Source organism: Colossoma macropomum, unplaced genomic scaffold (assembly GCF_904425465.1).
Source record: "Colossoma macropomum unplaced genomic scaffold, Colossoma_macropomum, whole genome shotgun sequence".
NCBI classification, from domain to species: domain Eukaryota; kingdom Metazoa; phylum Chordata; class Actinopteri; order Characiformes; family Serrasalmidae; genus Colossoma; species Colossoma macropomum.
This window is the reverse complement of record NW_023494798.1, coordinates 9,911,725-9,926,810: the sequence shown is the minus strand read 5'-3', so window position 1 is coordinate 9,926,810 and position 15,086 is coordinate 9,911,725. Positions and strand designations below refer to the sequence as shown.

The 15,086-nt window shown below is 41.2% G+C and overlaps 1 protein-coding gene across 1 annotated transcript in view; it reads left to right on the top strand.

Moving 5' to 3' along the window:
- The window catches only part of ppp1r37 (protein phosphatase 1, regulatory subunit 37), an 88,989-nt gene that overhangs the window by 47,697 nt on the left and 26,206 nt on the right, over positions 1-15,086 (top strand). Inside the window, 2 exon segments of the mRNA XM_036584589.1 lie at positions 12,366-12,411; positions 14,384-14,484. Coding sequence (XP_036440482.1) covers positions 12,366-12,411; positions 14,384-14,484 — 147 coding nt within the window.

The following is a 15,086-nucleotide window of genomic DNA, read 5'->3' as shown; positions in this document are numbered from 1 at the left end:
TGGCCAGTGAACGCCAGTCGCTCCCGGAGCTTTAGTTTCGTCTTCACCAGCATCACATGAGCGATTATAAAGTTCCAGTGGTTGACAGCTGGACTTATCACCCACAATGTGTTCGAGTTCGCCATAAAAAGGGCTCGTTATTCTGCCACGGCCACTTCTTTGGTTCGTGTCCTCAGATTCTTTAAACTGTTCTCTGAAGCTGCAGCCTCGGTCTCCTCCAGCTGCGCTCGGCCGTTTCATTTGAAACCTCTTCAAACACGGAGCGGTTTGATGAGTCTCTTCTAATGTTTTGGTACAGAAACATCAGACTAAATGTTTGTGAGTCTCAGCAGTGCGAAATTATGACTAATGTTGAGTTGGATTGACGTAAAAGTCACATGAAGTCCGATCTGGCTGTTCAGACTGAGTCACATTGCTGCAGATCGGATACGTATCGGGTTTCAGTACGACATATGAAAGCGTCTCAAATCGGAATTGAAAATGTCAGATTCAGTGTGTTTTTTGCTGCTCACACTGACACACAGACACATCTGTGTCACATACGGAGAAGAAGATCAGATTTTAGTGACTTTTACCTGCTGTGTGAACAAAGCCTATGTTGCAGTGCATGCAGAGGACTGTAGTGCATCTCAGGGTGAAACGGGCTAATAAGAATAGAAAATTAAAATACTTTTGCGGGCCGAATAGGACTGTGTCACGGGCCTTACTTGGCCCGCGGGGCTTGTGTCTGACGCATGGGTTCTAGAGCACTGAACAATTAAGCATGAGTCATCGAAAACAGAGATTAAGACCAGTTGTAGAGAGCCTCTAAACACAAGACTAAGGCCCAGTCCCATTCAACCCCTCGCCCCTACCACTCCAAACGGAGTGTTAAGACAAAAAAAAAGAAAAAACAGCAAGATAGCCACACAAGCGACCAAAAAAACGTAATAAATTTGAGTTTTCTCTGTTAAAAAATTACAACCACCATCGTATTATCTTAGTTTATTGTCATTTCAGTGTATTATGGTACTTTTCTTCATAAAAGCATAAAAAATTGCTAGTAGTGCTGATGTCTTGGTAGCTAGCTAGCTAACTTTCCCGTTCCACCTTAAATGGTGCCTGAAGCGCCAGAATGTAACTGTTGCACCATTTGAAAGTGGATCAAAAAAAACGGGAAGCGAATAGCTGACTTAAGCTTTATCTCACTGAGGAATTAAGGGTGGGTGATGATACGTAATTATGGCATCCCCCCTCTTTGAAAGCATCTGATTCCCTAAATGTAACTAAAGCCCAGCAGTGAGGAGCTGAACTTTACCCTCCTCTGCTGTCACTGCAGACTGGCAGGGTCTCCTACAGAGCAGCACTAGTAGCTGTTAATGAAGTATTTGAAAGTTGTTCTATTTCGTAGGGAGGATTTCAAACCACTACCCCTTGTAACTCAGTTCCAAGGGACATGGTGACACTCGAAAGCAAGGGGTAGGGGTAAAAATAAGGAATGGGACTGAGCCTAAGTGTGGTGTCCCATTGAAAAGGCGTAGTAATAAGGAGCTGATTGGACACCGCTATTGCCTAATCTTATTTTTTACCAATTGTTTGATTTTTCCTGTATCTTATGGCGTTTCTTCACAACAACAAAGAGCTTGCTTCTGGGTAGATAACACTGATAGTTTTGCATTGATGAAACAGATTCTGTACTAATCTTACTTGAGAGTTACTTAACCAAGGTGTTTGAAGAGCAGAGAGAGTTCAGTGGTCTTTGATGAAATACCAAAATACTCAAGATACTGTGTACCTATAAATTGGGTTCACAATTGGGTGAACAAGATGCCGCTAATGCTCTGTTCATCTCAGGTTGATAATTTCTGAAGGAGTGCGTGTGGTTAATTTTTTTGCCATATGATCATGAACATGCACCAGCCACGTTTCACAGCAGTGTTTAATGAACATTATTAAAAGTCATTACTTATCAGCTCCATTGATGCTGATTTCCTCTAGCTAAATTTTCAGAATTAACCTGTTAGCAATTTGCTGATCTGGTTGTTAAACAGCACCTTGTTCTTATGGAGGATTTGTTTAGTGTGTTCGGGACATTTAGTTCATATGCACACAGTGTGTGAGAGCAAACAGTATTCGTTATTCGTGAGATCCTACGCTACAAACATGTCTCAGACCTGAGCCCAATCTCAAAAATTGTCCCAAAACCGGCCAAAAACCTGTTTTTATTTATTTTTTTTTATTTGCTTTATTTTTTTGGGCCTTGCTGAGCTCAGGTTGGTTAACAACCCTCTATCTGAGCAACGAGTGAACAGAAGATGTTACCTGTATTAATAATGAAATTTTAGCTGATGATTAATGGCCATATAAATAATTGTGATAAACTATTTATTTGTATTTTTTTATTCCTGTATGCAGCTATTAAAGTACAAGCCTAAATCGGCTGATTTAGCTGTCAGTACTTAGTAGCTCCCAGCTGACCACAGACACAGCTCAAGCTCAGATAAACAAACGTTACTCACCTCTGCCCTCTAAAGGCTCATTAATGCACAACGGTAAATACAGATATGGTTACGGACGGAGCCTTTTGTCCGTACTCTGCCTTCATTTCGTCTGTATTAGTGCACGTTCTCTGAAAGCTTATGGATACGGACGAAACGGACTGGTACCTCCAGAAACCATGAGGGCAGTGAAGCCAGTAATTCACACAAGACACAATGCCAGTTTCTCTCATTGGTAATATAAGTGTAAAGTATTCCCCGTCCACGTCACATAATATTTCATGGCTTCTCAGGCCATCACAGTCTTCACTTGGGCCTCCTTCATGTCCTTTATAGTTAGTACATTATTATGACCTCTTCCACCATCGCCATGTCTATAGTCGTCATAAACGTTTTACTCTGGACTGCCCTCTGGTGGACGTACTGCTTAACATCCATGCCAACATAAAGGACACGTGCAAGTATCTGGGCAGTGACGGTTACATCGTTTGAAACAGGCGTGTTCTTTTTCGTACGTAAAGGGAGTGAAAAGGAGCCTTAAAGTGTTAGCAAAAATCACACAAACAAATATCAAGTAACAAAACAAACATCGACACCTCTAAAGGTAACATCAAGTAAACAAACATTACTCACTGCTGCCCTTTAAATGTGTTACAGCACATCAAAAGTTCTGTAAGACCCAGGGCACGTCTGTTGTGAGCTGAACATGAAAAACGAAAAACAGCTATGGAGTTGAAAGCAAACAAGTGTGGAAAATACAGTAGTTATGCTCAGCTTAAATGACTGCGATCAGCTTGAATGGTTGCGATCATGCGATTATGTGATAAATGTGACCTAGAATATGTGACCGAAACACGAGAGCGTCTTGTGAGCTTGTGAAACTAGAGCTCTTAAAAGAACACAGCAACCTATTTGACTAAAACGCAGTGGCAGTATTTTGAAGCATATACTAATATGAATGAACTGAATCACTGAATGATGCATGTCTATCTCAATATTGCCCATCCTTGTATTTCCATCTCTCCCCCTCCTCAGCAATTAGGTGATGTGCAGCGTCCGTTAACCTGGCCGCAGGTGTGTGTGTGTGTGTGTGTGTGTGTGTGTGAGAGCGCAGATCACACTCAGCCGTGGAAAGAAACATCGGTCTGCTAAAGCTCCCCAGTGGCCCATGGTAAATTTCCACTGGGGTCCGGAGGGGTAGAAAATAGTGAGCCGTTAGGGTGAGTGTGAGCGAGAGAACGAGTGCCGTGTTTTTTTTCCGCACTTAAGGTTTACTTACGTGTCTGAATCACTTAGTCACTCGGAAAAATGACTTCACAAAGCCACCTATGGCAAAATCGTGGAGGGAGGTGGTGCAGACAGGGAGGGGGAGGGCCGGGGGAGCGCTGATGCCTGACTAAATGCTCTCTTTATTTCAGTTTACAAGGCTCATGCCTGCAGCCAGCGCGATGTATTCGCTGAGGGTGTGTGTTACGTGAGTGTAAGAAAGAAACTGAGTGCAGTCTGTGCTGCTTAGGCCTTTCACAGCTATTACATAATCGCCTGATCGCAGTTATTTCAGCTGATCACAATCATTTAAAGCTGCACTGTGTACATTTTGGTTAAAACTTGGTTGAAATTTGATCGAAGCAGCGTGTCTGAGTCAGGAGGATACGCTAAATTTTGGTGGGAATACTCTACTGCGAAACGCCCTGCAAAGCCTGAAATAGTAATTTGAAAGTGAGGGGTGTCGGGTGGGATTGCGCTGGAGTTTTTTTGGTCTACATCATTCGTCCTTACATATTGCATCACTTATTTAGATAAGATTTGCTTCTGTATCACAAATATTGCGAAAAATGTTTTCTTGTCCCGTCGGATCTTAAGACAAAAGCTTAGGAAATTTCTATAATGCGCCCCCTGGATTTTCAGAAAGTTGCATAGTGATGGTGTCTTGTAAAAAAGTGCTGTGAGAGTGAAATTTAAATGACATTAGCTCCAATCTCGTCCCTCAGCCTCAAGGAGTAATTCAGCCTAAAATCACAAAAGTAGTCGATCAGCCAAGATGTTTGGTGTCCAAAGTTTCCATCTTTAGTTTTGCACTGGAGCCACAAAGGTTGTAGCTAACGGTTACCATCGTTCAAACTGCAAACAAACTTAAGTGATCTCAAAAAGGCTTGCATATGTGGTTTCTGACAGCGTTTTGCATGTTATTATTCTTACAAACAGATAAAATTCAGGCTGCACGATGTCTGTAATACTGATTTTAGCTATACAGTGTCCATTTTTTGTTGGTAATGTCATTAGAAACCACACAAGCACAAGGGGTGTTCAAAGTTTGGCATACACTATATGCAGTCAGTGGTTCCAGGTCCTCCACAATTGTAGGCTCTCACTCTCATTGATGCAACTTCTGTATTCTTGTTTCAGTGGAGGCTCTTGAGGGAAACTGGAGCTTTCCACTTTGCTGTTGCTTTTGTTAGTTTGCTGCTCGTTGACTTATCCATAGGTCTCCTGCAAGCTCTGTCCACCCTGATGCCTAACTGAATGCTCTCTTTATTTCAGTTTATGAGGCTCATGCTTGCAGCCTGTGTGATGTATTCACTGAGGGTATGTGTTATGTGAGTGAATGAGCGCTACGAGTCTCCTCCTCCAGTCCAGTGTGGTCTGTCGAAGGTGCCGAAACTTTGACTAGCCATCTAAAAACTGTACTGAACTGAATGGGCTATAATCACAGATTCTATCATAGCAACTTACAGTGTGTGAACAGCTGGGTCTCAGCCTGGACTGCATGGTTAAAAGCCCTAGTAATTATATAATTACACGATTATACCGTAGCTGTCGGGACAAAACCTCATGTCTCTACTTTTGTTGTCGTTTATTTTTTGACCTTATTTAAAATCACCAGCTACCTTTAACATTGTGTCAGAATTTCATGATGAGTGGACCAATAGAAATAATTTCTCCATTAACTTCCATTAAAGAAAAATTAAGAATGTTTGTTTTTACTTCTGGAAAGCTACCTTTTTGGAGATATAAGGTTTTATTCACACAATGACAATACAGGTGATTCAAAAAGATTCATCCAATTTCAAAATGATTTATTTCACTTGCAAGTCATTACAGATCAATGCAGTAAACTGTAAATGGTTTAAATCAGCATAAAGTTTATTATGTAATTGTACAAGGTCTCAGTGTGAACCTCCTCCAGCTGTACAGACAACATCAACGCCATAGTCAAATTCATCCCATACTGGATTGAGCATGTCGAGTGTCGCTGCACTCGCGGCTCTTTCAGTGAGATTTCCGAGATCATCCGGTGTTGTTGGGAGTGGCACATAAACAGAAACCCTAACGTACCCCACAAAAAAGTCACACGGCGTGAGATCTGGTGATGCTGGTGACCTTTTTCTTGGAACTCTTGGTACAAATGACGAACGCTCTGAGCTGCTGGAGGTTCACTGCCAGACTGAGTCAGAAACCCCCTCTTTCAGTTGGATTGTGATTGGTTCCTAGGCGCCTCACAGCTGTAAAAATATGCCGCTTTGAAATCTTCTTGAATCACCTTGTGTATGTAGTAACATAGTTCATTTGCATTTGATTCTGTATTTACGAGCGTGATCTGAAGGAAATAGTGTTTTTTTTCTTTCTGCAAAGCAAGGTTTTGCACAGCAATAACTTTTTAATTAAAATCATTATAAAACATTCTCTTCAACTTACAAATACATGTAATATGAACAGAAATTAAACAGTTTAGAAATACACAAACTACAGAACTTCTCAGCTTATTTCAATGAGCCACAAGCCAATAAACAAAATGTAGGAAGATTTGTTTTAAAGTCTGTATTCCATGAGACTTAAAAGCCCACCTGTTGTTGAAAAATTGAGGAAGATGGGTGCATTTTTAATAAAAGCCCTTTTAAAGGAGCATGTACGAGTGTGCAGAGTGGATCTGGATGTTGCCGAAGGCTGCTTTGGGTCTTTATTGAAGGTCTGTGGGGGGTATCTTGGCTTTCTGTTGGCAGCTGTGTGTTGAATGTTTTGGCGTCAGTAGCATCGAGACGAACGTTCTCCGAGTACTCTCATTTCTCCGTCACATAACTGCATACATTCAACATCCCGGTGGCATACACTTCGTATTTTCAAACACATTGTAGTTATTCATATCAAAAACATGCTTTCAGTACCTTAATCACTCAAACACACGCATTCTTTCTCTGTGCTGACAGACCTGCAGGCCACCTGCCAGGGGAGCCGCAGTATAATCCTGCAATATTAAGTCTCAGAAGTACAAAGCATTTCTCTCTCTCTCTCCTAAAATGACTCAACACAGGAAGGTACAGGCCATCTGCCCTCTCCATCGGTCCAGAATGTTCCTGAATTGCAGCCTCATACAGGGAGGCTTGTTTTAACCAGCCAGTTATGGAATGTGTGCTACTTTTAGTGTCTTGTTGTGTTGGTGCGTTAGGCCTGCGACTAACGATTAATTCTATATTTAATCCTGTTGTTATTCAGATTGTTGTCTAATTGAGCAGTAATTACTTCTGAGGTTTCCTCCAAGTAGGAAACTTAACTAGGAAACTCTAACAGTCTAGTAGTGGGCAGTGTACCGGTCAGAGTGCAACTCTTGCTCTATTTAAGGTGGAACGACAAATGTAGCCAAAAAGCTGCCGAAAAAGGCCAACTTTTTAGAAATTCAGACGTAACTTAATATTATTAAATATTACTTCATATTATTATTATTAAAATGTGAAGCGGTGTCTTTGAATAATAAACCATTATTATGCACTCTCTCTCTTTTTCTCTCTCTCTCTCTCTCTCTCTCTATATATATATATATATATATATATACTGGCGACCTGTCCAGGGTGTTTCCTGCCTTCCGCCAAAGGTTCCAGCACCCCCTGCGAAACAGGAGGATAAGCAGCTTAGAAGATAAATGGATGAGTGAATGAATTGATTGATTCATTGGTTGACCATTAAACAGGGGTTGACGTTTAAGAAGTGTGTGGGCTCAAACACCAGTACTCTGCTTCACAGAGAGAGAGAGGTTTTGTGTTTGTTGTGTTATTTCTCTCTGCTGCGCGCTGTAACGCTAGCTTTACCGCATGGATCCCCCTATACTTCATGTGAATGGAATCTAATTGAATGGAACTTCAGCTTACCTCAAAGTGGCTCACAGTAAAAAAATAAATAAATAACTGAAATGACTGAAAGTTGTTAATAAGAACACAGCTAAGCAGATTTTAGAGCAGAAGTAGTCACCTGGCATTGTCGTTTGCTGCAGGCTACTCACTAGAAGCATGTACAAAATATGCCTGTTACTCAGGTATACAAAATACTTATCACTCCCAGCTATACAGGTGTAAAAACACAAGCATCGCAGAAACTTGGTCACACACGTTGAGCTATACAGAATTTAACTAATTCAGCCAAAAACTGAAATAGTAAAGAAATATTTCTGCATGTGTGCCAACTCCCACCCACACTTTGCAGTAGTCATGTGCCACAACTACAGTCCTAGTAAAGGTATTATGTGTTTATATATTGTTTTCAGCTGTATATCATTTGAATAGTTGAGCGAAAGCTCCTACTTCTGTTCCAGCTGTGTAGTTTTATGCTTCTGACTTCTTCAAGACTGATAAATTGTGTGACCCTGGCATTGTTCTCTGAAGGCTAATTGCATAGCTGACCTCAGATCAGCCATGGCTGTGGTATAGAGTTCAGTAAAATTGAAAGCCATGGCCAGACGCTGTTTGCAGGTCAGTGCTGAATGTCGGACAGAGGCTCTGAATGCCGCGGGTCATGCGACCTTAGCACACACTGATGAGTATTGGCTTTGGCAAGGAGGGCTTGTACAGTGTGCCCCCTGTTGGCAGACAGTAGAACTCTTGTGTGGAACTCTGGTCGTCTAGAAGTCCATCTGAAATCCTGAAGGCCTAACAACTGACCACTGTAAAATAGCATACATGCATCTCTGTCTTCAGTTTTGGTACTTAAACACACCGTAAACCACAGAATAATCCTTGCTCATTTCAAGCATCTAGCATCAGTAGTTTCAATGTTTGACCTACCATAGTTTGACCTCTATAGCAGAGGTCACTAATAGGCGGACCACAGTCCGAGCCCGGACCCAGACGCTGTCCTATGCGGACCTGGACCTGTAACTGATAAACTAGGGAGAATTATGTAATTTCAACTGGATGGTCCTATTTTAATCGTAACTTTTCTAGTGTTTACGGTACCGTTTTAGCCGCCCGGGAGACTCACAGACCAATCGCGTGCGTTGTAAATATCACACGTGACGCTACTCAGCCAATCAGATCTGTGCATTACGATGAGCACTGAGACTGGAGTGAGTGATGCACACACAGGGGAGGGACGAGGCAAGAAACAGCAGTCGAAGTAGAAAGTGAGCCAGATTATTTTACATGTCGCGCTCTAAAAAGAGAAAAGTGGTGATAAATATTGTTGAAATATGACTGAACTGTACTTTATTTGATTTGACATTCAGCTGTTGACTACATAAGATGTTGATATACCTACTAGGCTACTTCAGTAAAGAGTACATGGCACTGAATCATGATGCAAGTTAGACACTATGATGTTCTGGACCTTTACTTGAGGATATTTCCTCTAACTGGACTTTATTGAATTTTAATTAACGACCCCATCTCTATAGTGTTTATTTTAAAGGGCCCATATTTTACAAAATGGAATTTAATTAAAGAGAGTAATGTAATATGGAAGCATGTTTTCACCTGATCAAAGCAAATCAGTCACTCACCGGTCCATACTGTCCACATATGTAAAGTAAGCTATAAAAATAGCTCCTTTTGAATTTATTGTTTTTGTGTTGTCATGAAAAACTTAATCATTTATGAATATCCGCCCATTCTGGCTTCAGCAGTTTAGCCCCACCCATTCCTGCTAAAGTTATAAGGAGTTTCAGCTGGGACTGCTTTTTGAATGAAGCATAGTACAGAGCTTCTGTTTGAAAATAGTTATGTAGAAATGAATTAAGACATTTATAAAGAATTGAGGTTGTGGTAGGTGAACCCTCACAAGTGATAGGAAGTGGACAAGAGGGAACATAAAACAAAAAAGGCAAAATTAAGCTCATACGCACTTTTTAAAGCCTCTGTGTGTCAGAATCTGATTGAGATCCAAGCTTAAAATTTTGCGTGCTGTCTGTTTGCCACAGTAACGCTATTTTTTTAAGGTACTAAGCAGATCTGAGATAGTCAGTGGGTAAGTTTTTTTCTGAAATCTGGTGACTGAGACATTTACTCCAAACGCACTCTGCCTGTTCTCGCAATCTGTTACTGTCACTGGCCAATTCAGTTTCATCCATAAGCCAACTTGGAAGATTTCTGGCTGTATGTTCCACCTAAAATATTCCATTTGTTTCTTTCTGCTTAGATACTTTGAAGAACATTAGCAAGTATTCAAAACGTTCTGCCTAAGCAAGCAATATATGAATAAAACATAGTATGAATAAAACATTGTTGAAGCCAGAAGCTACAGAAATAAAAAGCGCTTGAATACTTGTGATTCGTGGAAATGCTCTCTCGATGTTTCTTAGCAAAATCTAAATGATGCACATGCTCACCATAAGTTTCCGTAATCTTTGGGTTGCTGAGGGGTGCAGTTATCAGTGGGGTTGGTTGACGTGGCGCGTTGGATGTACTGCAGTGTAATTAGAGCTTTTTAAGACGAGCAGGCTGTGAAAATAATTATCATCTGATATATTGTGCAGCTGTAATAGCCACTCTGGGGTTAGCGGGAAGACTTGCCCGCCTGCCTTCACTCTCCCTTGTGTGTCGAGGCGTGTCGGTGCCTGATTGAGCTCTGAGTTCTGCCACCTGAACACACACATTCACACATATATACACAAACACACACTCAAAAGCCTCGGCATGCTGTCCAGCAGACGTTTTCGCGTTCGCACGTCGTGCATGTTGAAGCATGTAGACACTCTCAATTACACACGCGCCCAACGTGTGCATCTATTGTCTTTGTTGGAACAAAACTTCAAACACCCCTTTTTGTTTCTTCTTTTTCATTTTTTTCATTTTCATACATTATTACGTTATTTTTAGTTTTGAGTAAAAATATATTTTTTTTGGTTTAATGTTTTTTCATTTAATTATTTTGTCTCTTTGCTTTGATTTATATTGGAGATGGTGGATGATGGGTCTGTGGTACTTGTGGCTCGCCTCAGTGACTTCATAAGTGGGGGGGATTGTGGAACTGGTAGCACTATTAAAGCTGAATTACACTGTTTGTCAGAGTCTCTGCATAATTCAGCGGTTGAGATGTAAGGCATTCATAGCGGTTTGTTGTGAAATGCTCCGTTCTAGAGAAACTTAAGTAATTAGATTTCTTTACAGTGGTGCTGATAGGAACCAGGAGTCACAATGTCTACAACACCACTATAGTCATTTTATTTACCATCCAAACCACCAGTGGTACATGAGTCTTCTGAGTTTATATATATATAACGGTGAAGTAAAATAGTTGCAAATCTGAAATAAAAATGACAAAATGATTTAAAAATGAAATTTTATGCCAAAACCTTATGTCAAAACAGACATAAAACAGGGTCTCAGACATCAGGCAGTGAATTCATACCCAGTTCATGTAGTAACTTTCTGTGAGGGAGCTTTTAGAGGTGGTTGTCTGGTTCCTATCACCACCACTGTGAACAGTTCTGTTATGGTAAGTTTCTCTAGAATGGATCATTTCACATTAAACCACTCTGAATGACTTTGTTTCCATCTTAATATTTGAATTATATAACAAATTTGAAAAACTGGTGGAATTCCCCTAAAAGTGAGTGCTGCTGCTGCTGCTGCTGCATAACTCAAACTATCTAATTAATCATTGCTCCACCTGTTTTTCCTGTTTTGCGTTCTAATATTTTATTCTAACGCTGTTTGCTATCTGGTGTGGACCAGAGGAGGATGCGTTCCCCTTTTGAGTCTTTGTTCCGCTCATGGGGGCTCGGACCCAGATTTTTCTGTAAAGCTGCTTTGTGACAACACCTGTTGTAAAAAGCGCTATATAAATAAACTTTTCCTTTACTTGACTTAGGTTTTTTTATCCATCTGCACATATGGACACCTTACTGTACATATTGCACTTCTGCACACCTTATCGCGCATCTTGCACATCTGGACACTTTATTTCAATATCTGCACATATTTATTCAGTATTGTCATTATATGCCGTTGCTGTGCCTCATTGTACAGTCATTATTGTACTGCCTTTTTCATCTCAGGTTGTAGATCTTATTCCAGATTTTTGTACATTTCTATTTGTATAAATGCCTGTAGATGTTTTTTTTGTATATATTCTTCTCTTTATATTGTTTCACCCTTATTATTATAACTGTCGTGATCTATCTGTCTGTCTATCTACATATCTATCTATCTACCTATCTGTCTACTTGACTTGAGTTGGTGGCCTGAATGCTGTTAGCATGCTAAGGAAGGCCGTGTGCAAATGCGTCGGTGCTTAATCTGTTGTTTAATAAATTACACGACTGCTCTCTGGACTTTTTATAATCTTTTTATCTCTGTGGATTCAGCACTTTGTGTTCTTTTCTGACAAAGAGGGTTGCCTCTATACTTGAACCTGACTTGTCAGTTTTATGTTTGATATTTTGACTGTTCATATTTTTGGTTATGTGCTGGTTGGTTAACGGTAATTTACATCCCTAAAATGCAGCAGAAGTCACTAGCAGAGTTTTCAAGCAGTCACTAGCAGAGTTTTCATGTACCTATTTTCACTCTCCAGAAAAAATATAAATGTAATTCTGTTATGTGAGTGCGCATGAATCAGTGCATAGTGTGTAACTTTGTCCGTAGAGCAGCAGAGTGACTGGTTATTTGTTTTTATTTATTGCAGGACTTGACAGAGCTGACTCAGCGAAATGAGTGCTTGGATCTTAAAGGTAAGGTGTCATTTTATACCGACACACACACACAAGCTGAAGGTGCCACTGTGGTTACTTTAAGTGGTTGAGCCTGATTTGTTTCACCCTGAGGCTTGTGTTTCTGTGTATAGCCTGCATTATTATTAAGTATAATAGGCTTATGTGTTGTGTACCGTAACACCACTCCACCCCATATAATCCCATCATTTCTCCTCTCCTGACAGCTTTGTGTATTTTTGTCATTGTGCTTTAGTGTTTGTACTTAAATGGCACAAATAGCTGTATTAGTAGTGATGAGCCACAGCGTTATGAAACATTCCTTATACACAGTCGAGTCACATTATTATGACCACCTCATGTCCGCAAGCTGGTGGTGACAGTGTTATGGTCTGGGGACTGTTTTCATGGCTTTCTCTGCGTCCACTCATCCGTCTGGAAGACACTCTCAACCGATTTGGGTACGAATCCATCCCTGCAGATTACAAACACCCATACATGCTGATTGTCTTCCCTGGGGTCGATGGGATCTTCCAGCAAGACAGTGCGACATGTGACATGGCTAGAAATGTCCAACATTGGTTGGAAGAGCATGACCAAGACTTCTGAGTACTACCCTGGCCCCCTAATTCCCCAGACTTGAACCCAATTGAGCATCTGTGGGACCACCTCGATCGTTGTGTTCGCTCTATGGGTCCTCCCCTACGTCCCCTCCAGCAGCTGTGGGATGCACTGCAGTCAGCCTGGCTCCAGATCCCTGTGACAACCTACCAGGACTGTATTGAGTCACTCCCAGCCCGTCTAGCTGCTGTCCGTGCTGCACACGGCGGTTACTCTGGATATTAGCTGGTGGTCATAATTATGTGACTCGACTGTGTAACTTCAGTCTGAAGGGTTGGGGATAAACCGCTGTCATCTGAATAGGTGGATATAAGCAAATGTGTTGGTTTTCATGACATCACAGAAACAACTAATTAAAATCAGACTATTTTTGAAGCTTAGTTTCCATATAAGGATTGAATGGACTGAGGAGTGAACGCAGCAGTGTTTACGGCCCAATCCCATTTCACCCCTCGTCCCCACCACTTAACCCTTAGCCCTCTGTTGTGCACGTTCACGTCTAGATTTAGGGTATCCCAATTTTTTTGTGATAGAGGGGTAGGGGGCGAAGTGTTGGGGCTACATGGCCCTCCAAACAGAGGTTTTTCAGACACTCCAAACAGAGAGATATGAGAAAAAAAAGAAAAAAACGGCAAGATGGATGAACAAGAGACCAAAGAAACCCACAAATGTGAGAATTTTCTCCATTAAAAAAATTACAGTAACCACTGTTTTATCTAATAGCATGCTGATGTCTCAGTAGCTAGCTAACTTTCCCGTTCCACCTTGAATAGTCCAGCATTTCTGACGCCTGAAGCGCCAGAATGTAACTGCTGCACCATTTAAGGTGGAACGGGAAAATTCGAACAAGAATCTGGTGAATATCTGACTTCAGCTTCATATCTCTGAAGAATTAGGGGTGGGTGATAATAAATAATTGCCCCCCTCTTTGAAGGCATATGATGCCCTAAATGTAACTAAAGCCCAGCAGTGAGGAGCTGAACTTTACCCTCCTCTGCTATCACTGAAGACGGGCCGGGTCACCTACAGAGCAGCGCTAGTAGCTGTTAATGAAAGGGTCCCGTTTTATAGGGGAAGATTTCAACCACTACCCTGTAACTCAAACAAGGAGTAGGGGTAAAAATAAGAAATGGGATTGGGCCTACATCAGCGGCATCTAATCTTGTCCACGAAGGGCCAGTGTGGCTGCAGGGTTTCCCTCAAAACAAGATGGATCACACCTGATTCCCCTTGTTTAATCAGTTGGTTCAAGTCTTCAAACTGCCGACCAGGTGATCTCCTGCTCTGTTTGAGTGAAAACCTTAACAATCTTCCCATCCCCATGACTGAGTGTCTTTGCTCTCTCGCTCTCTCTCCCTCTCTCCCTCTCTAGGCGAGAAGTTGGACTATAAAGCATGTGAGTCCCTGGAGGAGATCTTTAAGAGAGTGCAGTTTAAAGTGGTGGACCTGGAACAGACCAACCTGGATGAGGATGTGAGTCCTACCTCTATCTCACTTTGAAGCTTTCCTTACTTCAATAATATTCAGTAGCCATTGCTGATCTGCAGAGCGTCACTGCTAATGGGTGTAAAAATAATCCAAGTAATCCCAGAGTTGATGTCTGGGGTCTTGGGTGGTCAGTCGGTTGTTCTGAGAACACCGGCAGCTTCTTTGTTTGAAAAGTACGTCTTGATCTTCTCAGCAGTGTTCGTTGAATGAATATCTTTTCAATCAGATGTTTTTTTTTCAGTCAGGGTATTGCGAGTGTTATTATTCGTCCTCAAAAGCGCTGATCCTCCATCGTGCTTGACTGATGGTTGCAGAGTCTTTCATTGCTTTGGTCGCATACATAATTGCCTTCTGTTACTGCCGAAGATATCAGATTTAGACTCATCAGTCCATAAAACCTTAGTCTGTACTTCAGGGGCCATATTACAGAAAACTCTGAGAACTTATTTTATCTGTTTTGTTGTCATGGCAACTTCAGTTAATACTGATTTAACTGAAACAGCCCTTAAGTCTATAATCTTAGCTTATTTCCAGGTAAGAAAATGGTTTTACAGAAACATCCTAAGTTGCCAAAATATCCTAAATAT